The sequence below is a fragment of the Sceloporus occidentalis genome, unplaced genomic scaffold (genome assembly GCF_023333645.1).
Source record: "Sceloporus occidentalis isolate IW3139 unplaced genomic scaffold, rSceOcc1.0.p SCAF_15, whole genome shotgun sequence".
Taxonomy (NCBI): domain Eukaryota; kingdom Metazoa; phylum Chordata; class Lepidosauria; order Squamata; family Phrynosomatidae; genus Sceloporus; species Sceloporus occidentalis.
In genome coordinates this window covers 2,770,732-2,797,389 of record NW_028316995.1, presented here as the reverse complement: position 1 = coordinate 2,797,389, position 26,658 = coordinate 2,770,732, and the positions used below count along the sequence as shown (strand labels likewise).

Here is a 26,658-nt window from a genome sequence, read left to right as displayed (position 1 = left end):
CTATTAGGAGGTGTTATAAGCCCCACACTAATATGATCCATGGCTCTGTCCAATATCCGCTGCTTAGATGTGTCACAATGTTTTATTTGACTTGTTAAAGGGCGGCTAATACTCAAAAACATTTCTTGAATGCAGCCTCTACAAGCTAGATACAGACACAAATAAACTATGCTATGTAACTATAATGCATGCAAACATACTTTGTTTTATGGCTCCTGATAAAGTAGATATAACTGGATAACAGATTATTAAATAGCCAGTATCTAATTTAAGCAGAGGCCAAGCAGACCTAGGGTGGCAACATGGTGCGTTACTGTGAAGTAGAAGTGATCTTTGCTCTGTCTATGCGCACAGTGCTATGATGTCATTTTCACTACCTTCGCTAAACTGCCATTCCAAACCCCCCATGTAATTGTGGATCAGGGTGGGGGGTCTATGTTTGCATGGGAAGAGAGTCATATTAGACACAAGAGCAGCTGCCAAGATAAATACATTGCTGTAATACATCGCACAAGCTGGTGTCCTTAAAGCAGAGTAGGGCCCTTGGTAGGCCTGTTGTTTGATGGGTTGGAGTGGCCAGCCATTTGCTTATTCTTAGATTCTTCACCTTGGGCAGACAGAAAAGAGGGAGCTGATAGGTGATGGGTAGAGACCTTTTGTTGTTGTAATGTATTGATGTAATTAGCAATTAGCAATGTTATTTCCAATATCTGAAACACAAAAGCAGTAAAACCATGGTTACCGGATTTTATTGGAATTATAAAAATTGAAGACTTGTACCAGGATAAAGACAGATCTACAGTCATCATAATGTCACTATGTTGTTACACAGAGTTGTGAGATGTCTACTTGACACCACCTTCCACCCCCAAGAACAGTCACCAATGGAGGAGAAAAGAGTATTGTACTTTTGAGCTCCCATGTCCTAATAGGAGAGTTAGAGGTAATCAAACAAGAAACCATGCTTTTAGCGATTCCAATGGGATATTAGGCCTTACTCAAGCTTTCTTGACCTTGAATATTTCTGATTTAGACAGAATAAGAGGCCTCTGAGGTGCTAAAAGCTTGAGTAACTTTATCTTTTTCTACATTGGCCCAATAAAAGGTATCAACTTTGGCTAAAGACTCCATGTTCTCTTGGACCAAATGGCTATATAATTTTCCTTATAAATTCGTAAAATTACAATGCGGTATATTTTGCTGCTCCCATCCATAAGGTTAGTCCAGATCCCAAAGTGCGCCCAGCACAAGGGACTCAATCGACACGTATTTCAGCAGCCATTGCAGGGAATGGGTCTCCATGCATCAAGCTTGGCATTTCAGGAGATGGACAAATACACCTTAGGCCTGTAAGCCATGCCGTTAACTACTGCTGTCCCCAGTTGTCCCCCTTTTCCAGGAGCTCAGCAGGTTTGCTGGCTACGAGCGTATGACAGTGTTCTACAGCCCAAAGGTTACACTAATGTGTATAGAGCAGGGAATGACTGAAAAAAGCATTATCCTTCTTTCAGATGCCTTAATCACATAAATAGTTATCAATAGGTCAAAAAGTCACATAACAAGTCTGTGTAGAGCCCAGTTTGCTGTCCAATCTCTACTGCACCCGTTATTAAGAGGCTTGGAATATTGAAAAGTAGACGACCCTCTCAGTATATTTTAAATCATTTTGAATTGGAAGCCTCTTTTCACTTATTTACAATTTTTCAGCGGCCAAATTGTTCATATAAGCTGTTCTACCCATAATAGTATCCAAAGCAACACGGTTCTACAGTGATGAGCTACTGACAATTTGACTTCTGCTTTAGCCATGGTACCTTTACGGCAAAGACACAGCTGGTAATAATGATGAAAACATAGTTCAAGAAGTCAATCCTCTTAAAGACCTCTTTAAAAAAAAAAAAAAACCAGATACATAGACTTCTGAAACAAATAACTAAATGGGGTTTGGACTGCCAACTTTCCTCTGCAAAGGAGAAATGTAATTCAGGTGCCACTAACCCTGCTATTTTTAATAGTAGCAATCTGATTTGCACAGTTTAAAGCCCCTCTCACTTCTGCCTCGCTCCATTTATTTGTATAATTCAAATGTTCAACCCCGGAGGGAGAAGACTAGCGGAACAATGGAACAAGCGTTCCATAATCACATCGCCGGGTCTTATAGTTTATAATTGCCTTTTTCCCCCTACCTACGTCCTGCTAGGATAATAAACACGGCTTTGTTTAAGCCACAGGTGCTTAATTTCTGCCTTTTGTGTCCCAGCCCGTAAGAGTACTTCAGTCCTAAAAGCCTGCGTTAGCCATGCAGGCGTGTATTTCAGCTAATGTACTTACCTTGGGTTTAGCCATGGCAAACAGGAGTTTTTCAGTTGGTTTTTCCTTTGTCTGAGTGTTGTTAACTACCAGCATAAATTCATCGTGGTGACCTCCGAAGGTCATTAGACTCCTATATACGTAAGTGAATAGCAGCCTCTTAAGAAGAAGAAGAGTGGGTGGAAAGAAAGCAAAACATTATTTTTATTTCCAATTCAAACAAAAACTGTGTTGAAAACTCTCAGACAAAGAACTGCATTTACTTAATAAAAGACCACAAAACCACTATTATGCTTTTCATGGGATGTATGAGCATTAAGCAATATGTCTAGAGAGTATTTGTTTTCGAGAGAAAAAAAAGCTAACGGGATTGTAATAAATCCATAAATAAGCAATTTTCCATTTTACTGATACACCCATGGAGGTAGCTTTCTATTGCCTTTGTTTCTAGGGTTTTTAGAAAAGAACTCTAACTTCATGAAATGCTTTGTGTTAGTGCTGGTTTATTACAGCTGTTTGACGAGCTTGGTTTTACCTGAAATCATATCTATATCTATATGCGATGCCTGCTCAAGACATTTAGAAGACATTAAGGGGTACATATATATATATATATAAAGACATGAAAGTAAACACAGAGAGTGAAAAATAACAATAAAACCCTTTTTGCTCTAAGGAAAATAATTTTTAAACTAAAGTATTTTAACAATTTTCACCATGATCATATGGCAGTAACCAAGCTCTAATCAGAATCCCTTGCCCCATTCTGATCTTCTGTGTCTTCTTTACCCCCAACCCTCAATGAATTACCTTCCCATCCTCTAAATCCTTGCCAACTCCTTATACCTCCCTACTTTAGGCATTCATTGGCCAGTTCTGCATTGCAGACATTTTGTGTTATTATTATTATTATTATTATTATTATTATTATTATTATTATTATTATTATCTTTTATTTATCTAAAGCCAACACTTTCTGCACCTCTTACAGTCCATACATTCAAAGGATCTGACTTATTATTAGGGCTTATTATTACCCTAAATATTTTCATAGAACAGTAAAATTAAGCCAAATAAAATTAATTAACATTTAAACTTGGTTTCTATTTAAACTTTCTATATTCTATAGAAATCCTATTCCCTATTTAGAACGCTATACTTGTGCATTCAGATTCTTTCAATTTTTATTTTGAACAAAATGTATCAGTTTCGTTATTTCGTACAAATGTCCTAAAACGAGGAGGGACCCCCAATGAACAAAATGGAAGCACAGAACGCCAGATTTTCATCTGCATTTTGTTGCTCTCACACTTACTCTCGCTGAAACTTCAGTGACAGAAGAAAGAAGGCAGAAGAACAAGAAGAGGCAAGAGAAGAAGCTGCAGAAAAGGAGACTGTGACACAGAGTAAATGAGTGGCCGGTGGAAAAGGTAGGGAGATATTGACAAAGTAAATGAGAGTGTGAGAGAGCACAGATTTAGTTTCTGAATGGAAAAAGCCCTTTGAATTTTGTCTGAATGAATGGGCAGGAAACAACATTTTGCTGTCCGAAAACCAATGGTCCAAAACCAAAACGAAAAACTTCCCAAAATGTTTTTTGCACATTTGCACACGTCTAGAGAACATGTGGCTGAGCAGCACATTAATTAATAATATACTGCAAACAGTCAAGTGCTAAGTACATCTTTTGGCAATATATATATATATATATATATATATATATATATATATACACACACATTATTTGTAATAGTAAACGAAATGTCTTCAACATACCATGGAGTGATACTCCAAAACGCTAATTCCATCTTCATGGACAGCAAGCCACACAGAGGAACTTTCAAAAGGCATTGGAGGTATAGGCTGTGGGTGAAAACAGCTGTTATTTGGCACTTTTATACCACTTGAGAACATAAGAACACACAAATGGCCCCTCTAATCTTTTTACAATCAAAACCTGGTAGGAAAACCAATTTAATTTCCATGCCCAATCATTCTCCACTAGAAGTAATACTAGGGATGGGCCTATGATAAAGACTGAAAGGGAATGCCACATGAACCTAATCCTTAATCCTTGGTACACAAAGCTGAATGTCTTACTTTGGCTGGAAACAGCGTGGCCCCAAAGAAGGCCCACTTTCTTGCCACGGTGAGGTAAATTCGGACGCAGTCTAAGCCGCTGTGACCTCTAAGTGCCATCCATCTTGTTGCCAGCTGCTGGTGAAGCTGTCTGTAAAAATCAGCGTTTAAGATTCCACATTTAGTGACAGATTTAAAGTAAGGTGCAGCTGTTTAGTTATAAAAGAACAATCATTTATATATGCTTAGCGGAACTATATAACACATGGAGTGCATGAAGGATTAATCACATAGAAAGGATCAACTCCACATGGTAATAACAAAACATAGAAGAAGGTAAAAATAGAAGAATAGAATCTACAAACTAAACCGTTAAAAATAAAAAATATAACACACATTAATATCTGTAGAAAATATCAATGTTCTAATAAGCCAAGGACTGATTACGGTTTGACTAGATTTGCCGAATGGTTCTTTTCTGCTGGCAAATGCTATGTTGGAATAATATGGAATTTAATACAATGTGTTAAATGTCTGTATCCGCCAAAGCAAAGATCTGTACAGTGAAATTTTCGTAAATCTATCAACATGTTTCAGGATTTTACCTGAACTGCTCGTCTGTGCAATCAACCCTGTATTTTTTGGGGTAAAATCTCTCCAATGCTTGCTTCAGTGTCTGATTTGACTTGAGTTGGCCACCTAGGGACGGCCTTTCAAAGTCTCCAATTTCTACCTAATGAGAAAAAAGAATAGAACAGTCAGCAAACATTTGGGGGTATTTCTTTCCAATTTAATCAATACAAATTGTAAAATTGTAAGTGTGAAGGCAGTGGCATCACTCGGGGAGGGCCAAAGGAGCCCATGGTCCGCATACATAATACCCCCATTTTTTGTTTTATACCTGCTGCGAGGGAGCACTGATTTAACCTAAGAAGAGCTCCTCGCGGTGCCTATAAACTTCAGACGGCAACTTTTTATAGACTCTGTGCACTTTGCTTGCGCAAGAAAGTTAGTCGAGGGCAGGCAGGCAGGTAGTCGGCCTAAGTAGAACAGCATTGTATAAATGTTGGGGGACCGCCAGCCGAGCAAGCGATCACAGCTTGGAGGATAGCTGAGTCTGAGCAGCGATATGGGGTGTACTTCTCCTTTTTTTGTTCAACATTAATACAAATGCTTTTTATATATACATGCTGCATGAGATTTTTTTATATATTAAATATATAAATGTATTGCATTTTATAAGAATATATATATATATATATATATATATGGGTAGTCCCTAAACAATCACACTCCTATCATGCCAAGTCAGCCAGCTAGCTGCCCCCCTTGTGTATTGTGCTGCCAGCAGTATGGGGTCTGCACTTACAGCCACCCTGTACCAGCACGTATTGGCTGACTTGGGATGATAGGAGTATGATTGCTAACAGCAATCACAGTCCCATCATGCCTAGGTTCCAGCATTTACTGGTTGCCTGGGTATAAAAAGAGTGTGTTTGCTGTTAGCAATCACACTCCTATCATGCCAAGTCATATTGTTGATTTTTTTTGTCCAATTGTGGTGTGTTACTTTTAATAAAAGTGTGGTTACACACTAAAATTGGACACAAAATACAATGCCCAGCCAACCAGTACATGCTGGAATCTGGGAGTGCAATTTTGGTGTGTAACTTACTTTTTATTAAAAGTGTGTGGGGGGGGGCACTTTCAGTTTCGGCTAAGTGAACCCTGAATTTTTGGTTTTGGTCCAGAATTTTCATTTTAGTGCATCGCTAAAATAAATAGAACTATTTTATTTTTACTTATCCAGAATCCTGAATTTGTAGGCCCAGAAATCCCAGAAAACAGTGAGAGGAAAAGTAAAGGTTTTGTGTCATTTTACTTTATTTTAATCTGCATATCTTATTAAAGGCCATATTTTCTCTCAGTGAAAAATGAGTGCGGCCCGCGCACGGATACAATTCTGATGAACTGCACTTGGGCAGAAAAAACTTGGACACCCCTGCCTTAGATTGTTATTTTTGAAGACCATCAGAGCGAAACATATAGTATTATCTACTTTCTTAGAGAACCACTGCTTCAAAATGAAATCATTGCTAATTCACCTTTGAGTCTGTTTCTTTTAAGTCCCATTTACTCCCATTATTCCATACATTAGGCGCATTACTGTACACAGAGCATCATTAAAACAATGTACTAATAATACCTTAGCGTTCACATCTATTATCCTCCTGCAATGTACAGGACAGGAAAAGCGCAAGATTAATAGAACAAGTGAAGGTTAAAAACCACCTTGGGACATCATTTTTTTTTTTTACATACAGACCACAAATTGTATAATTAATGGTTGATGGTGTTCTGCGCATTAGCTAAATGCTTCATTAAAAGTAATTGCTTTGAAAATTGCATTAAAAGGTATACATAGTTTCTTTCTCAGAGGTTACCTGGGCCAGTAGAGCAGCCAGTTCCAGCGCCAGTTCCTTATTTACTGGAAAAATGCCGTTAACGATTTTATCATTTGTTTGGTGCATTAACAGTAGCTTTTCTCTCTCGGTTTCCCCTCGCACCTGCATCGAAAAACTTAGCCTGCAATACAATACCAAAAAAAAATAAAATACAGCTTTTAACTAAAGAGGCTTAAAATTACTTACGGAGCGTGATGCCTTTGGCACAGATATGTCCAATTTACAATTAGATTCCCGAAGGCAAGTAAGTGGTGGTTGAGGTTTGTTCAGCTCCAAGTCAAGACGTTTAAAACCAAGGACAACCAGAATAAATCCTATTTTATACGGACTTAGGGGAAAAGTGGAGAACTTGCTGTATGCTGAATTTTCAATGCTGGGTTATTATTTGAACTTTACAGTTCTTCAGACACATCAGGTTTCCAACAAATTCTATAGATCTACAGGATGACGGCTGCGTCCTCGTTCACTTAATAAATGAGTTATAAATCATTTGAAAGGATCTTCACCTGTTCTTGTAGGTGAGGCGGACAGTTCGGGTGCTGTCGCATTTGCCAGGGTGCTGCTCTTTAGATGCCTGCTCCCACTTTGAGATAATATCACATACCTATAATGACCAGAGATGAAAGTCAAGGTTTTAAGGAGAACTCTTTCCTGACGCAATGGCTCTGGTAAATAATATTAAAGCACAAATGCAAATTAAACATCATCAAAAGCAAATTCAATGCATATTAGAGCACTGGATGAGACGCATGAGTGCTGATAAGGGGTCGGAGGCACCAGGCACTTATTGCATTTGCCCCGTGTGCCTGATGGCCAGTCCAGGTCTGCATTCTGCCCTTGACTTTAAGGTTTAGATTAAGCAGCACTGCTGAGTGAATTTAGTTTGTTAATTCAGTAGGGGTTGGGCGTGAAACCAGGAGATGAGAAACCTTGTTGCCCAATGGGCCACCATGAACAATGAGTTCTGATGTCCCCATGTATAGTTCTGATGTCCAGTCTCCTAGCGATTAAGACCATCTTTGTTCAAAATAATTAATGTCATTTAAAAATACATTTTGAGCGATTACTATTCCGTCCGCCCCTCACAGCCATTGTGCTAAATGGTTACATAAATATAGCCAACATGGATCTCCGTGGAATTATTGATTTACCTTGATGTCTCCTTGTAGGTAGTGTTCAAAATCTTTTCCAGATGGATCATCAGAAAACAAAGCGAAGCCTGAGTTTCCTGGATGTCTCATGCCTATGTCTTGGTTAAGGGTACAGAGGAATTCTTCAACCCTTGTTGAGGCATCAAATCCAACAACCTGGAACAAAATCATTAAACGTAATAGGGAAATTGTATCATAATGTTACTGCTATATATTCAAGAAGAAGCCGTTCTGATGCATGCATTTAGAAAAAAAACCCCAGTACTTTAAACTGCTCTGCATCCTCTAAGCAGGTCATCAAAAGGACCATCTCTAACGACAGTGGGGTCTTAAGCAAGCCTGCCATAATGCCCCCCCACCCCAATTGTACCTGCACCACATTGGATGCCCTGAATGCACGCCGGGGCCCAGGCAGCTTCCCTTTTTTTTCCAACGTTAAAGGAGACAACAAAACTTTTTATTCATAACCTCAGAAATAGAAGTTTCCAGTTATGTTTACCAAATTTGCATATTTTAATTCCATAGCTCACATGGTACATCTCAATACCTTGTAGTGCTTTAAGTTATTCTACCTATATCTTTTAATGTGTACATAAAAAGAATGGTGGCAGGGAAGACTGCACACACCTATAGCTTAGAAGAAACATTAGGATATGTAGATTTGAGAGCTTTCACACATAAAAGAGAGCTGTGGTTTCAGTGACTTCACCATGCCTTTTGAAGGTCCAACCCTGCAGAAGGGCCAAGTTGTCCCTGCATAGCTCATTTAGGTGAGTTCCAGGAACCCCCTACAACAAGGGTAATAGACTTAGATACTTATTGGCATTACTACCTGGTATGTGCCGTTCATGAAGTGCACAGGGATGCTGAACGGCAGGGAGTGGTGGTAAGGATTTCTCAGGAGGATTGAAAGGATTTCCATCCTGGAAGGTTTAGCTTCACGGTCTCCGTTCTGTTGGGTCCTGTCCACACATCTCTGACAATAAATGGCATATTTCCCAGCTTCAGACCTGAAACAGAATGAGAAGCAGCAGGAAGCACATTAATAAAATACTTCTTTATGGTGCCTGATCACAACACGAGTGAATAATCTTCATACATTCCTCTACCTCCCGCAACTAGCAGGTGACCATTAACAAAACTATAAAAGAAAACCTGGAATAATGGCTCACCAGCAGAATTCCTGGTCATTCGCATCATCTTTAATTTAAGTGATGTATAAAAGCACTTATTATACGACAAGAAAATCATAAACCATTAGTGTAGGAAAAAGGAATGACACATATGATTAAGTGACTGGTGCAAAGTTTGGTCATATCACCATAGCAACCAATAAAAACTCCTAATACGTAGGAACATAACATGGTTGCTATGGTGATTTTTGTATACGAACTTCGATTTACAAAAACGACTGAATATCTGTATTCCCTAATTTAAAGGGACTGGAAAAGTATTTAATTGCGACGAATTTCTTTATATGTTTGTGGAGTTATTGTCCTTCAGCCATTCCCCGTGCCTTAAAATCATTATGAGATATTATACTCGGCCATGCTGGGATCTGAATAATGCTGGGAAGGTGTGGATGGGGCAACCACTTAGTCACACGTGGAGCCCTTAAATATTAACCCTCTAGAACTCTGCCTTCAGCGCTTTATGGGAAATCCAGCCCTGCTTACAGCATAGACATAATGTTTACCAGTACTGTAAATAACTAGAAATTACTCCATTTCAGACACATTTTTCATTTCATTTTTGGTCCATTTGTTTTTGGACAACAAATTCTGTTTCTGACAAAAATCTAAGAAGGTTTCCTGAAGGCTCCGCCCTTTTGTTGAAGTAACCTTTTGTGAAGCGCAGACAGTTTTTGTTTTTTGTATACATTGTACAGCCAATACACTGTTTTTGCAGCATGCTTACACCTGTTTGGTAGGCCTCGTATTATACATTTGTATTATTTGAGCCTGAGACTAGCTTAGCGCACCGACATTTTTTCTTTTCCCAATAATATGAATGATACTGAACATCATGAGCGCATCGCAAATACAATCACCTCCTCCTACTTCGATACATTCGGATCAAACCGGAATGCAACGTGAAGGAAAATAATGTCTCGTATAATAACTGACTGCTGACTCAGGAGCTGCGCATGTTTACCTGGCATCCGCATGTTTCTTCAGGAACAGCTTCAGGAGCCAAATATAAGGATGCTGGGGCAGGAACAGGCCAACGCAGAGTACCAGCAGCTGCCAACCCTTACATGAAAGAGAAAACAATAAGAAGGCCATTCTACGCTTCTGAGATTAGCACATATAACAGACGCGGGCTGCCAAGTAAATAAAGGATGCTGCACCTGGATGGGGCTCGGCTGGTTGTGTGGCTGCCGGTGTCTTGTCTGTTTAATGAGCTGACAGTAGATCTCATTTTGCAGCTCTGGATGTGTCAGGCAAACCTGCAGGGCGCTCTGGGCCAGAGAGACGTGGTAATCGATAGCCGGGGAATCCACCGCCGCGTTGAGAAATAATTGACAGGTCTGCGCGTAGAACACAAACAGAATCGATTATCAGTCTGGCATGAATACGTTAAATGTGTCAACAGTCCTCAAGTACAAATGATGCTCAACCCCCTAACATAAAAAATATATATTTTTCTCTTTGAACATAACCCCCCAGTGCTGTATACAGTTATAACCTCAAGAGCTGTATACAGTAACAACCCCCAGAGCTGTATACCGTAAGCGTTGTATACAGTAATAACCCCCCAGCACTGTATACAGTAATAACCCCCCAGCACTGTATACAGTAATAAACCCCCAGGGCTGTATACAGTAATAAACCCCAGTGCTGTATACAGTAATAAACCCCAGAGATGTATATAGTAATAAATCCCAGTGCTGTATACAGTAGTGTAGGTCAGCAATGACAAAAAACCTGATTTAATCTCATTTTGTTCCAATAAACTCCTTTTATCTGCAGACCTGGAAGCCGCCATTGTTGTCAGTCATGTGATATTTTGAACTGATCTGATCCTTTATAGCAATGCTAATGAAGTCTGTTCCTACATTACTCACTTTCATTACTAAGAGTGCTAGCAGGGTAAATGAGACAGAGACATTCTATTAAGTAGCACGAGAAGTACGATAAGGAGTCAAGGTGTTTGTCTATTAGATTGGGCTAATATAACACAACTAGAACACACAGAAATGACTAATATGCAGCTGCCTGATAATCATGAATACATCATATTATCCAAAAACCAGAAGTGTTGCAGAACACTGTTTTTGAATCATTTTTAATCTGTGTTATCCCTTAACTAAAAGAGAAGCAGTTCTGGCACAAAGTGGTTCCTTGCTAATTGTTTAATTATCACCGCTTTGTACCAGAAACATTACTTTTCCACTGAGCCCTATCCTGTATAGTGTATAGTATATACTGCCCCATCCTGAGCGATTCTACCCAAACACCTGCGGACTGCGGCTTTGGCACGAGCTTAATCATTTTAATGATCGTGGACCACGCGAGAGTCCATTGGGCTGTCCATTCAGTGACCGCATTGCAACAGAGACGTTCCTGAGAAGTTTAACTATTTTCCTTATCAGGCCAGATTATTATTTCAGAGGGGTCCAGTGGAACTCGAACGTTACTGTTTTCTTATCTTATTATAGCATATAGAATATTATGTATTATTATTATAGAACCCCTTGTGTTTTAAGGGATCATACTCAGTAGAAGAAGCCCTTGGGAAAGATGAACCAGAAGTCATGTCTCTACTCTTTATCCCCATTCTCCTCTATCTTGTGACTCCAGTGCCCTCTTGTGGTCACAAAGTTCTATTCACTAAACCAGGAGTTTGCACCACATTTCAGCCACGTGACATCACTGTGCATTATACAGGGTGAACCCCAGTGAGCGAAGTTTGAAAAAGGCCCGAGCTGGCCCTGCATCATACATAATTAATGTATGGAGACTTCTGCTTGCCATTCTCCTGATTCACTTATGAGAATGCATTATGCATTATACAGCGTCCGCTCAGTCCTTTAAAATGCATGGTGAAGTCAAGGAGATGAAAAGTTTAGTGAATCAATCATATCAATAGGTTGGACAAATCATATCTCAGTATTCCATTTAAAGTATAAACCACTTGCAAACTCACCCCCAAGTAGCTGTCAGATTAAAATCTGACAGTAATGTTACCTGTGATTATATTCAATGAACTAACTTGGACTTGTTACTCAACTCTTCAGCACCTCTCAATACCATGAACTACTTCACTTTTAGAATGCAAGCCCTCATAAAGCCCATCATTCTCGCTTGGAACTTTGTATGAAGGTGCCACGAGGCTAGACTGTAATCTCATGGGCAGGATCATCGGTTTATTACAATTTACAACTAAATGCATTCGATTTGCGTTACCTTAAACAGTTTGATTGCCTCTGTCTGCAGAGCTTCGGATGGCAGCGTCGTTAGAGGAGATGTTATGGCTTCCTTGCTGTGACAAAGTGCTGGATGTCTCCAGATCTGAGAACCTAAACAATTTATAGAAAAGAACGAGCGTGTGAGAAAAAAACATCTACAGAGCTGCTTGTACGTCATCTTCGCAGAATGCATCCACACTGTGTATTTGTGTGTTTCATTAAAGTCTCATATAGCTTACTTTCTCCTGTGCTAATTGCACAATTAACAAGGTCTGTAACCTTGACCACCAACTGGACATGCGATACTATGTTATATTATGTTATTGTTTTTAAAGATTGTTTTAAGATCCAATTGTACAGCGCTACAGACTATGACGGTGCTATATAAAACAATTAACACAATAGAGGACAGTGCACGATTACAAATGGATCTGCATAGGTTGGAGGCTTGGGCTGGGATGTGGCAGATGAGGTTCAACACAGATAAATGTAAGGTTATGCACATGGGGAAGAAAAATCCAGGCTGGGAATATGTATTAAATGGGAAAACACTGGGGACGACTGACATGGAAAAGGACTTAGGAGTTTTAGTTAACAGTAAATTTACCTGTAGCGACCAGTGTCAGGCAGCTGCTGCTAAGGCAAATAAAATCATGGGGTGCATCAAAAGGGGCATAGATGCCCACGACAAGGAAATAATTCTACCACTGTACAAGTCACTAGTCAGACCACACATGGAATACTGTGTACAGTACTGGGCACCAGTGTACAAGAAAGATATAGTGGAGCTGGAGAGGGTTCAAAGACGGGCAACCAGAGTAATAAGGGGAATGGGAGGACTACAGTACCCAGAAAGATTATCAGAATTAGGGTTATTTAGTTTGGAAAAAAGACGGCTTTTGTGTAATACATAGTTATTAAATCCCTATGTATAAATATATAAGGGGACAGTACAGAGATCACTCCCAGGACCTATTTATACCCAGGACTGTATCTATAACAAGGGGACATCCTCTACGGTTGGAGGAAAGAAGGTTTCTACACCAGCACAGACGGGGGTTCTTTACAGTAAGAGCGGTGAGATTATGGAACTCTCTGCCAGAGGAAGTGGTAATAGTAAACTCAATAAAAGAGTTCAAAAGGAGCCTGGACGTGTTTCTTGAAAGCAATAATATTACAAGTTATGGATATTAGATTAATAGGGACAGAACGTTGATCCAGGGATTTATTCTGATAAATAAATCCATATTTGGAGTCGGGAAGGAATTTTCCCCCTGGTATGGGGCAATTGGCATCTGCTTCATAAGTGTTTTTTTGCCTTCCTCTGGATCAACACAGTAGGGACACAATATGTATATAGGTTGAACTTGATGGACTTTGGTCTTTTTTCAACCTTATGAACTATGTTACTATGTTACTAATTCATAATAATAATCTACATGTTTGATTAATGAGGCCTGCACAGCCAAAGAAGCCTACATGGTATCCTGCAATGTACTGGATGAAGAACAGCCCCCTACTCCCCTGCAGTAAAATAGCATGGATGCCATTCTCTGTTGGCAAGTCATACACAAGGGAGGAGGTCTCAGGAGGAGTAGAACATTCTGGAAGGATAACATAAAAGGTTGGCGCATAACCCAATATAAAAAAAAATTCTCAACAGTTATCACTGTTATTGGCACTGACCCCTGTCCAGCTCAGCCAATGGTCATTACAATCCTACTTGAGACAAGACAGATGTTTTCCTCTTATAAGACAACAACTTACATGACTCTCCATCCAAACTGAGCAGCTTGCAAACAAGCTGTTCGTATTCTGTGCCGACATTCACCCCAGTCATACCCGCAGCCATGGTTAGGTGATAATGCCATGTTTCCTGGTGGGAAAAAAACAAAATATTTATCCGTATCATTGGATATCATTGATATATTCTTCGGGTATCAGATATTTCTAGCAGTAAGTATCAAATGTACTAATTCAACTACTACTAAACCTTACATTATTAAAGAAATATAAAATGGGGGCCATTAAATGTTTGCCCTATTAATCAAACCTAATATGAATCCTAGTGTGATTTAGGCTCTAATCCCCTCTTGGCATTAATGGACACGGACAAGTAAGGGCCAACCATGCTAATGGAGTAGCAAAGGTCAATGATGCATAAGACATTGTTTTTTCCCATTATATGGTTAACGACCCAATTTAAAGGACTGGTTGCATTATATGTCCTATATGCTCTCTGTGGCCATATTGCATGGGGAAAAAAGTGGCCGGATTGTCTGTTTCCAAAATTCTACTTCCAAGATTCTCTGCTTCATCATGTCACATAATAAACGTCCGTGTCTTACTTTCTCATGTTTGGAGCCAATGAGAAGGTAGGTTGGGTCTAGTTCTTTAGGGTGGATGACAATGGTGTAATGCGTTGATAGCAAACTCCGTCCACTGGTCTCATAATCCTCATCTGAGTCACAAGATCTGTCCACTTCCTCCACTTTGGATTCCCACAATTTGATTTGCCCCAGAGGAAACTGTAAGATGTGTTAGATGTCATAAAAAATTTCAACGCATCAAATTAACTAGAGATTATGAAGGACCAGCCCTGGAGAATTTCTCCATACCTTCTCCTCCTGGCTGCGGAAATAATACAAGGTTTTTCCAACCAACGTACACCAAACTCTCTTGGAGTAACCGTGCTTCACCTAAAATGTAGACAGCAAAGATATGGGGTTTTTTTTAAAACAGTTCTTTAACTTCTAACACTGCTTTTATAGGACTTTTTTTAATTTTGCTTTTTTGGAGGAATTTGGAAAAGTACATTTTGCCAAAACCAATGCCCCCCTAACTACCCAATTAAAAGAAGCTTGAACAGTTTCATTTTCTCACCTTCGTCAGCAGTCCCTTCACTGTCGCCTTAACATCAGGTTGCGTGAATAGTATGCTGGCCGCTTGTACCCGTAGCACGTTCTGCAGAACTCGCACCCACTCGTCCAGAATATTAGGGGAATCTGCTGTCAGATAGTACGTACGCTTCTCTGTGACAAGCTGAGTACCCAAGAACAAACATAAAACAAAGTGATCTCACATTACAATCTCCTCAGGGCTCACTGGGGATAAACATACTGGCAGCTTTATTCAAATGTTTATCAAACAGAAAATTAGCAATTGGGGGCTTTATAATTGGGTTAAATACAGTTATATATATATATATATAGTAGTTATATAATCATCTTTCACTCTTTGTATCAGTCAACATCTTTTGCAATATATATATACCGGTATATATATATACATATATTTAATCTAATAGCAATAGGATATTATAGGACAAATCCACAATTTTCTTAAACCTGTCCTTGGGGGATGAAAGTCAGCAGAGTGAAAATTAAGAATGCGTTTAGTTCATCAGCATTTTGTTGGGTTTCTGCATGGAGTGAGGATGCCTCCTTAGAATGTTAAATTACTAAATGTCAGGCAGATATATGGCCAGGACATCACAAAGGTCTAATGTGAAGGTCTCCTGATCCTTTCTTAACCCCTGACCTTAGCTGTCCACTGGAATGTTGCCCTTATGTGACCCTTTCTCTGGTTTCTGTGATGGCTTTGTCATCATGCCTAAATTTATTTCATCATTAGAAAAGTGTTCAGTTATTTTAGTGCATTCACAGCATTACATGACAATTTCCAACACTTTTGAGGTTAATTAATCAGTGGGTATCATACATATCGGCTGCATACATGCGGGTACGTGGCTTTACCTCCAAGATCTGAAGAAAAGACCCAAACAAATAAAAGGTATCGATCTCAAATCCATTCAGAGGAGAGCTGGCACCTTCTGACCTGAGGGCCAGGTAAAGCCAAGTAGTCCCATGAGCCCCCTATAATGCACATACACGCTTACACTAACACACACTTACACATACTAACACACACACACTCATACTAACACATAGTCCCTCTTAGACACTTACATATACACATTAATGCTCACACACTTACACATATACATGTGTCTCCTACAGAGCTGTCATGAAGCGATCATGGACTATCCACAATCATGTCCTGGTATTGGATCCTATGCTTTTCTTTAATCATTTCTCATGCTGGGATCTTCAAATGTTTTAAAAACTCGTTACTCATGTTCTTGCACATGTACGCAGTAGTGTGGTGTGATACTGTCTACTTCTATACACATGCAGTTATTCTATTGGAGATACAATATAAAACACGTACTATATGTAGCATGTACAGTATCAGTTAATTCTCGTCTTTCATGCTAGCAATAGAGTTGCAATTATGCATCACCTGGATTGTTTGCTTTCCGTCTCCTTTCACTATGTGACTGGATGAATTTAATTCAATCTGTCCTTGAGGTTTTCGGATGACATCACTCTGTACAGAAAACAAAAATATATATACCGTATATTAAATATATAATGAATATTCCTATTAGATCAATAATCCTGTTATGGGAAATTAAAGTTTTTTCCTAATGCTTTTTAAGTATCATGCCCTAACATAAAGCTGCACTGTTGGCAGCAATGGCATATCTTGGCCAGACGCTGCTGAAGTACTGACCCAAGGCTGCGTCTCGTTTGCCCTCCCCTACCTAATTACTTCCTTGTATTGTGGGGACACGCAGAACCAAGTACGTTTTCTACGGAGCCTGTGACGGCTAGGCATTGTCTTCTGTAGTGTATATGGGCAGGTTAAAAAGGAATCTCCCAATAGGGACAATCTGCATGCCCCGAGTTAGGTGGCATAGGGGCTTCTGCCCCCTGGAACTGCCACCCTGAGCATAGTCAACCTAGGTTAGAATACACCACTGCTTGGTAGGAAAAACTCTATGTTCAGAGGATCCTCAAAAGTGCTCCTGGATAGCAATACAGACAGGAATGATGGAACTTCAAAATTTGAAGGGACATAAAGATTGATATACTTGTTGTCCATTCCGCATTGGAGAGGTAAAATCAGCCCTGACAGTTCTCTAATAAATACAACACATACAATTGCATGCTGGATGTATGTAGGAGGCACCGTTGGGCACCTGCCTACTGGGCAATGGTCTTCCCTAGGGTCCTGAATATGGCTGCTGCTCTTCAAAGCTACTGTAAAGATTTATTTTTCAAAAACAGTTTTTTGACATTCTGAAGGACTAGCACTCACTTTGTGTATTGTTACAATCCAAATTGCTTTTCAATGCCTTCTTACCCTATGCCGCTGTTTGGAACATCTGCTTCCTTTTGCCTTATGCTACTGACTCCACTTATGCCCGACCTCCTCTAGATGGGAACCACTACGCCAATTCACTGAAGTTTCTCTCGTTGTTATAAATAAACACCGTCATTAAGACATTTCCTCTGCCACCTCACAGTTCAAGAAACTAATTGGAGGATTGAGAGCCGATTTATCAAAAGCCTTTGTGTGCTTTATAAGTTAAACAGTACAGGTCGCTCTGTGTATGAACTTTGGGTGCAGCAGAAGTGGTTCGAGTTCCAGGGGTCAGACAGCACCAAAAACTCCCCAAAACTCATTAAAACAACTAAAAGTGCAAGTAATGTGATTTTGCCTGTCAATCAATTCAGTGCAGAACTGCTCAACGCAAAGCTGCAGAAGAATTTACTGAATTGGTTAGGATGTGTTTGATACAGTTCTGTAAATCTAATATTATAAAGGGCTTTAGGGGCCGCTCTTATGTTCAGATCTAGATGAATAAATGGGATTTGACTCCCTGTCCTCAAGTAATCATTGCGTAGTTGCACCTGAGTAGTCAACTTAAAGGAAGACTCCATCCATCATATGCACCTTAATGCATATGATAGCTGAGAGGTCCCTTTAAATCACCATGCTGTCCCCCTTGCCAATGCATGGGGGGATTCTGCAGAATATTTTCATAGGCATTTGTCCCTTCCACTGCCCCAGCTATATTCCAAGCAAGACATTTGTTCAGCCCAAGACATCTCCATGCACGTGATATACTTACTACCACTCTGCTGCAGTCTTGGCTTGACAGACGATGCAACCAAACAATCTATATAATTGTTTTTATGCACATCCCCCGTATTACCCTGTCCACCCACCAGCGCACATACTGCATGTGTAATATGAGAAAGGGTCATATCACTGTATATTAAGCTGCCATTATGAAACATGCAGTTCAAGCCCAACTTGCCACTTACAGGCGATTTGTAGTATAGCAATTCACCACCTTTGAGTACAAACCATCGTCTCTTCCAGGTTTTAATTTTTCCTCCCATTTTTAACAAATATCCAGATTTTTCAAGCAGCTCCTGAAACATAAATAACAAAAATATAATAGAAATGCAATTAAATATGTATCCCCAAATAAAGTGATTTAAGTAATATCATTGGAAACGTTAAGCCACTATCCTATATTAACCTCCCTATTCTCTGCCCAGAATGATGGAATATGAAGTTCTCTCAAAGGGTTACCACCTTTTGCCATGTAGTTTCCTGGACTGGTTGCACATGGAGGTATGGTGAGACCATGGGCCAATGGTGTGGCTATGGGAATAGATTTACCCGTGACACCTAAAATGTTTGGTTTGAAAGAGAGCAGTGATTCAAGAGAAAGCAGAGCATAGAGAGAAGAGACAGACAGGAGAGATATAATAAAAAGACAGGGAAGAAATGGGAAGAGAGAGGAGAAAAAGAAGAGACATATGAGAAAATAGAGAAAGGAGAAAAATACTGTAGCTCAGCCCTCCTGTGCGTCATCTCTCTTCCTCACGCTGATTATCATCCCCCCTCCATATGTATTCCAGGACCCAGATAAGCGTGGTAATGGTCCATTAAGAAGATGGATCAGAGATCTCTTCAAATGGAGAATTGAGCTTTGACTCATTGGGAGCCCAATGGGGTAATCTGTTGTGGATTAAGGGGAGCCAGGGGCTACCATACCAAGGTAGCTGCCACCCTAGGGTTCATCAGCTTGGGCCAGGTTATGCCACAGGCCAAACTCTCATATATAGAAGCTTTGCACTAATTTGTCATCTCTGATGTATATGATGAATTTGCAGTCACAGCTGCTGACGAATATCAAATTCAAGCTAAACTTACAGTACATTTAGCAATGAAAGTAATTGAAAAACATGTTAAGACCAAAATATGATGTCACCGGTTACACATAGTTTACATTTCTCCTTTGCTGTAAATGATCCACGTTTTTATGTCTGAATTCTCCCAAAAGAAACCAAATTTTAGAATTAGAATTGATATAGCTTTTGGGTATTGGCTCTCGAAAATATCTGCTAGACAGATACTTGGAAAAGTTACCAGATCAACACCAGAAAAACATTTGGCGTTCATGGAGCTGGCTGAAAACCCATGTATCATATACTGATAACAGCAAGCAGGTGACCTTACCCACAGGTCAACTGAGTTCAGCATTTAAATTTTCCACATACACTACCGCTCAAAAGTTTGGGATCACTTAGTAAATTCTTTGGTTTTGAAAGAAAAGCACATTTTGTCCATTATAACAACACAGGAGTGGGTGAGAAATACAGCGCATACGGTGTTAATGTTCTAAATGCCTATTGTAGATGGATTAATTTTTAATGGAATCTCTTCATAGGTGTACAGAGGCCCTTCATCACTCCCATCACTCCTGTGTTCCAATGGCCATTTATCACTCCCATCACTCCTGGGTTCCAATGGCCCTTTATCACTCCCATCACTCCTGGGTTCCAATGGCCATTTATCACTCCCATCACTCCTGGGTTCCAATGGCACATTGTATGAAAAAATCCAAGTGCTTTTACAATATATTTCACTGTATTGCATATGGCCGATGGAGCAGGTATTCATAAAACACACAGGCCTAGTTTTTAGTGAATGACGGGTATCAGAATTCAGGCAGCTGTCCTTTGAATTTGGATCCGGGGTGACCACGTGCCCCAAAAATCACCCCAAAATCAGGGTAGATAAGGGAAATTAAAATACTGAAAATGCTATAAGTTTTGAAAATATATTTACACTGAGGGACACAAGCCAAATTGATAAACGGTGACCAAAGCCACACGACTCATGGACATATTTACACATGAAGACCTTGCATTTAACCGCAGCCTGTGCCACAACTCCCATCACACTCAGCGGAATGCTGGCTGCACACGATAACAGTAATCCAAGAACAGACAGGGAGCGGTGTTTATTCCGCAGCACATGCCTTACATTTTTGCCATTTTCAGTTGACGAGGAACAGGTTTTTGGAAGCTTCTGTTCTGGTTCTGAGAATTCGCTGTCGATGGAATATGCATCAGGAGGAATCGCATAATCGCTGTCTGATGTCATGGACGAGAACGAGATGCCTGCGGACACATAATATTCCGACTTCATCAATACCTTATTTTGGTTTTGTTACCCTACATGGCACTTCGTGATCATATCTGTGTGCAGATCTATCCCTTACGCACCAGAAATAAGGGATCTCTTAATTAAGATTAGCTTATTGCCGGTCTCAAATGTCTCCGTGTCTGTATTTAATTATGCGTAATACCTCTACCCCAGATGTTTGAATCCCGTCGTAGTGAGGTCTAGAACATCTTCAAGCACAACACTTAAACAGCCAAACATCTGCATTAAAGATAGTCAGGAAAATACTTTGGAAAACTATTATTATTTTTCAAAAGTCTCCAGCGGCTGTCATGTCACTGATTACTGTGACAAGAAAATGAGCAAATTTTGTAAAGATTAGACCTTTATTGAATAATTTAATTGCGTTAGATTGCAAGCTTTTGAGACTACCTGTGTACCTGCTTCCGCTGAAACTGAAGAAGAGACCTAAGTACCGGTATTTTTGAAAGCTTGCAATCTAATCCAATTCAGTGGCATAATAAATGTTTCATCTTCTGTGCCGGACGGGAAGAAGCCAATAAATGAAGTTTGTGCGGCCACACACTAAAGGACAGGACTTGCTGGGAGAGTATGTGGAAGGTGCTCTTGAGCCCTCTGGGCATTTGCCTAGTTTGCCAAATAGCCACTTTGGCCCTGATCACCTAAACGAAATATGCTTAGTTCTGTTTCACAGCGGACACAGTCCATCTCTGTACCAAAATATAACTCAATAATTTACATAACAGGGCAAGCAGGCATATAAAGTGTTACTGTTAAGCATAAAGTTAGTATCCGTCTTAAACTGTTTGAACTAAGTTGTAAGTGTAACACCATTTCTCAATAACCACTAGATTTGTTAGTGAGCTCGGTATGAATTATAAAATAAATTATTTGATTGTTATTATAACTGAAACTGGACTGAAATCCTTTTATTTTCCCGGGATAATCCATACAACCATAAGTGTTTCCAGACCTCTCTTTAAAGCGCGGGGGCTTCCGGTGTCGCTCTGATTCCGACAGTCAGATTCCGAGGTCCGGGAGCTCGATCGCGAACTATCCTCCTCCTCGGATCCAGATGAATCCTCCAACGGACTGGAGCTTAGTTGAGTAGCTTTCTACACAATATAGAGAAATGACTTTAAAAGCTAATTATATATGTCAGGACATCTTGAAAAATAATGATGTTCTATGTATGTTTGCAAGCGTCTACCCTTACAAGTAAAAAAAGGAACTGAAATGCATAAAAAAAAGTATCTTTAACTTTACAAATATATATAACTTTACTATCCCCCTTTAAATAAGTGAATATATATTTTCTGTTGGTGATGTTGTTCACGTTAGCATCATAGTAACATGTACTGATCATATATCATTTCTCTGTCTCATGTTTAGAGAAGTGGTCCTTGGACAATGTTTTATTCCAATCTCAGGGTCCCACGGTGAACAATGAAATTCTGAGAGGCAGATAAACTTAGCCCATTTAATAATACACAATCCTCAGTAGACATACTACGGGTAACTTAATGAAAGTTAAGGCAAAGTTGGGAAAAGTCGGTTTTTCACAAGGCAAAGAGGAGAAAAGGAACACTTGGTGACCACAGCTGGCTATCCCTTCTTGATGGGTATCACCTATATGATTACATATTTACATACATATTTCCCTTCTACCATTTATATGGTCTTACTACATTTATGCAAAAAAAGTGTAATTTGGTAAATTCAGAAGATGAGATGTGACGGTTATTTCATTGTAATATGTGCGCCCTAGAAAGGAGAGGAGAGCGGCCTCAATGGTCATGGCTGAGATATGATGGAATCTTTCAAATATGTCAAGAGATTAAATAAAGGAAAAAGGAAAGCATTTTAGTAAAACGGGTAGTGCCAGAACCAGAGGGCATGATTTAAAGCTAGAGGGTGGAAGGATGGGAGGCAATACATGTTAACACGCTTTATTCCTTTAAAAACACTCTATCTTACCCCTTTCAGAGTGGTGTAGACTGGAGAAGTCAGATTCTTGTATATGAGAGATGTGTAGATTCCTGAAGTTGAAGGTGATGTCACTGTGTTACTTACTAAAACACAATCCAAAACATAACCACACGTCACAATTACATCTAAAATAGAACAATGCTACCATCATACGAAAAATCATAATATCCATTCAAATGCGCACTGATTGAGCCAAGACTCAAGCCAAGACTCAAGCCTTTAATGAATGGCGTATCTTCAATACAAGAAACACTTAATGAGTCTGTGTGTGTGAGTGTATGTGTAAGTGTGCGTTAGTGTGAGAGTTCTGCGGAGTCTGATTTACCGACATGAACATTTTGTGTTTCCGGCATTAGTATATATGGCCACTAGGGGGTGCCAAAAGGAGAAAGAATACATTCATTAGATTCATTATAAATCTCTCAGGCGTTTGTGACTTTACTCTATGAAAATGTTTAGTTTCTTCTATTGGACCCAATATGGCTATTGCTTCCATTTCTTCTAAGAGTTCCTGTTTGGAAAATGTTGATTATACTTAACATACTTGATTATCAGATTTACACAATTAGCAAATTGAAACAATGTAAAAAATGATCACTTACTTTTGACAACTGGATCTTCTGTGACCTCTGACATTCTCATGCCTGATTTGGCAATGGTATAGATGCGATTCTCCTATAGGAAGAATATATATATATATATATATATATATATATGTATATTAGAAAAATATAAATATTTCCTTTTTGTTATTTGACATTTCACATACAGATTGACACCAATTATGTGTCCCCCTTTTCGGGAGAATCCAGCAGGTGTCACTACACCGAACCTTGGAAATACCACGGGTTGGAAAAAGTAAACTAAACATTGGAAAACATGACAAATTAAACACTATTATCCATTTCTTGCTTCTGTATATATTTTACTTACTTATACATCTTATATACATAAAAAGATAATGACTATTTTATATATATATATATATATATATATATATATATGAAATGTTTAAGCACATATATAAACAGATCTATTTCTCATTTAAGAGGACCATCATTTTCGTGTTATTTACTGCCTGTGATGTAGGTCCTTTAGCCACAAGGATCGTATTATCTATCCATTAAACATGGAATTTGGGAGCTTTCCCATGATATCCTACTCTTATGCTTACAGTCTATGTCAAGCTTAAATTTAATCCTTCAGGACTTCCTTAACGAATCTTATACTAATAATAGGATAACATTATGTTCTGCTATTAGTCACAGGACGCATTTATATTACATGGACTTGTTCCCATAGAGGTGTATATATATATATATATAAAACACTTTCAAAAAGATGGTCAGCACTCCAGGTCTTTAAATAGACAATTTCATTTTATTCAAAGTCAAGTCGACGTTTCAGTCATTACTGACTTTCATCAGGACATACTGGTTGTCTGCGTCCATCGCGCAGACCTTCCCCGACTGTCAGAGAGAACTCTGATCTCTGACAGCCGGCGAAAGGTCTGCGCAATGGACGCAGACAACCCCCGCTGCTAGCCGCACCTCCTTCAGGCTGCAGCGTAAGTTGTGTACGCGAATCGCGTAGAGCTCTACACGTTGCCCGGTGCTTAGTCCGGGCAGCGTGTAGAGCTCTACACGAATCGCATAGACATCTACACGCTACTCCGGCTACACACCGGGGACTCAGAAGTACCGGTAAGTGGGGCGGGCGGGGGGGGACAGGAGGATCTGGGTCCCCTGCAGCTCTACGGGGGATCTGGATCTTAGTCGTCTCATAGTCAGACCTATTTGAGGTCTGATTATAAGACGACACCGATTATAAGACGAGGGGTATTTTTCAGAGCATTTGCTCTGAAAAAAACCTTGTCTTATGATCGAGCAAATACGGTATATATATATATATAGAGAGAGAGAGAGAGAGAGAGAGAGATATCTATATATATATATGTTTTCAAACATATATGTTTTTTTTAAAAGCATTCGCTAATGGTCAAGAAGCCATTATTATCGTACTAAAAATGTATTCGTCCTGTGCAACATTTTAAGGAGATGTGTTGAATATCACTCAACAATGATGTGTTTTAGGTAGGTCGGGTCAGTAAAATAAATATCTTTATAATTACCCATGAAGGAAATCGATGCAGTGGAGGAGTTGGAGGTTTGGCATACATAGCCTTTTCTGACATATTGATCATGGAATGGTTTGTTCCCTGGTGTTCTCTCACGTCATATGAAAATGACCCTTCATTGTAGCCAGTATCCATCCTCTGGGAAGCGTTATCGTTCTGCTCATCAATCAAGTCTATGTCTGTCTCCTGGGGCCTGTACGGCTTTACCATGCTTATCGCATTCCTGTTTTTACCAAACATTCTGTCAGAACTCATCTGAGGTTGACTTAGGTGCTTCTTGGCCATAGTTATACTCATGCTCAAGATATTTGGAGTCCGTTGTTTAGGAGAAGGTAGGTTGGCTGCCAGATCTTTTGAGGTTGGTGAGTCCGAGACCTTTGTTGAGTGATTTGATGGAAGCACTGGAGTGCTGGTTTCACTGGGACAGAAAGAGTAGTCAAGGCCGTGGAACTGAGATCTTGAATTCAGATTTTCAGAAGAACTATCAAGCTTTGTTCTTTGGTTTGAAAACTGAAAATATCTTTTGCCTCCAAAAATGTTTTGAGGGCTCTTATGCAACCCTTTCTGTAAAGTAGAAATTCCAACATGGTCCCCTGTTTGTAACCCTGAACTTTCATCATCACAGGCTGAACTGCTTTCTTCTGAGGCGGTTAGATACATCTCGCTCCCCAATCTGCTGTTTCGATTGCCTTCTTCTGAGGTTTGGCTAGACAGTGAAGACACACACCTAGCATTGACTTGGGATTTCTTTACTTCCTCGTCAGAGCTCCAGTCACTCACAGTAATGCTTGGGAGGTCTGCTCCCTGATGCCTCTTGTTAAGTCTTTCGAAATTGGTGATATTTCGTAGTAAAGATGGTTGTCCCTCAAGACCATCATAAAGGTGGCCATCAGAGGTCTTTTCCTTCATATTGTGCTCTGTAAGAGAAATCAGTTGCACATATGAAGAACAGATTACTTGCAATCCATTCTCATCTTAGCAGCCGTACAGATAACCATCAACTCAACTCACTACATGCAGCTAAGCTCCAATAACACAGAAAAGTTTCTAGCCAAAAGACACAATAACAAAGGTAGAAGGACATGGGGGTACAAAAAGATATAAAATGGCAATGGGTAGAAAGAAAAGAGGGACTGGTCTGGAGTATCGCACCCTGGTATGCTGAAGGTGATGTGATAAATAATAATTGATAGGATAAGGAAATGGGTGAGGCTGATACACGTATGATAATGGGATTCATGACGGTGTTGTATGGGAGGATGGAATGGAAAGTACACTAAGAGGTAGCAACAATGCAGACATTGAAGAACTGGGAATAAAGTAGCGTGCAGGAAAATGTGGTACATTGGGTAATACCGATGGTAATGCCAGTAGGAAGAACAGAAATGATGAAATAACTTTGGATAATAGCCACAGGCTGGAGAGAAGAATGGAAAACATTCAACGTGAGCTACGAATACTATCAAATTAATGAACAAGGAGGCTGTAATAACAAAAAGGTTACGTTGGAAATAATGGAAAAGGATAATGGGTCCATTATTGCAGACAGTAAATATTATTGCTCTAAATAGAATATAATTACCTCCATTAAAGACTGGTGCTTCATTTGAGGACTTGTTGTTTTCTTCTGTTTTGGGGTCTGGCTGTGGGCTTTTGGCTCTGTTTTGAAAGCATCCAAAGGTTAAGCTGCTTAGTCGTTGACCTTCCGCAGGTTTTTGCATCGGGCAGATGGAAGATTTCTTGGCTTTACACTCTGCAAAA

General features: G+C 39.6%; 1 protein-coding gene across 2 annotated transcripts in view; it reads right to left on the bottom strand.

Moving 5' to 3' along the window:
- Positions 1 to 524: 524 nt before the first annotated feature.
- The window catches only part of LOC149303140 (pleckstrin homology domain-containing family H member 2-like), a 44,654-nt gene continuing 18,520 nt past the window's right edge, over positions 525 to 26,658 (bottom strand). Inside the window, exons 6-29 of one of the 2 annotated variants that reach the window (XM_089481554.1) lie at positions 26,467 to 26,650; positions 24,892 to 25,816; positions 23,359 to 23,435; positions 22,749 to 22,839; positions 21,745 to 21,886; positions 20,610 to 20,746; positions 18,593 to 18,703; positions 16,719 to 16,805; positions 15,300 to 15,458; positions 15,035 to 15,115; positions 14,765 to 14,944; positions 14,184 to 14,292; positions 12,415 to 12,527; positions 10,356 to 10,535; positions 10,160 to 10,257; positions 8,838 to 9,015; positions 8,006 to 8,161; positions 7,361 to 7,458; positions 6,834 to 6,975; positions 4,995 to 5,122; positions 4,411 to 4,540; positions 4,087 to 4,173; positions 2,332 to 2,469; positions 525 to 710 (exon numbers count right to left, since the gene is read on the bottom strand). In XM_089481554.1, coding sequence (XP_089337680.1) covers positions 525 to 710; positions 2,332 to 2,469; positions 4,087 to 4,173; positions 4,411 to 4,540; positions 4,995 to 5,122; positions 6,834 to 6,975; positions 7,361 to 7,458; positions 8,006 to 8,161; positions 8,838 to 9,015; positions 10,160 to 10,257; positions 10,356 to 10,535; positions 12,415 to 12,527; positions 14,184 to 14,292; positions 14,765 to 14,944; positions 15,035 to 15,115; positions 15,300 to 15,458; positions 16,719 to 16,805; positions 18,593 to 18,703; positions 20,610 to 20,746; positions 21,745 to 21,886; positions 22,749 to 22,839; positions 23,359 to 23,435; positions 24,892 to 25,816; positions 26,467 to 26,650 — 3,917 coding nt within the window. The remainder of the gene's footprint in view (positions 711 to 2,331; positions 2,470 to 4,086; positions 4,174 to 4,410; positions 4,541 to 4,994; positions 5,123 to 6,833; positions 6,976 to 7,360; positions 7,459 to 8,005; positions 8,162 to 8,837; positions 9,016 to 10,159; positions 10,258 to 10,355; positions 10,536 to 12,414; positions 12,528 to 14,183; positions 14,293 to 14,764; positions 14,945 to 15,034; positions 15,116 to 15,299; positions 15,459 to 16,718; positions 16,806 to 18,592; positions 18,704 to 20,609; positions 20,747 to 21,744; positions 21,887 to 22,748; positions 22,840 to 23,358; positions 23,436 to 24,891; positions 25,817 to 26,466; positions 26,651 to 26,658) is intronic. The other variant, XM_089481556.1, reaches the window with a different exon arrangement.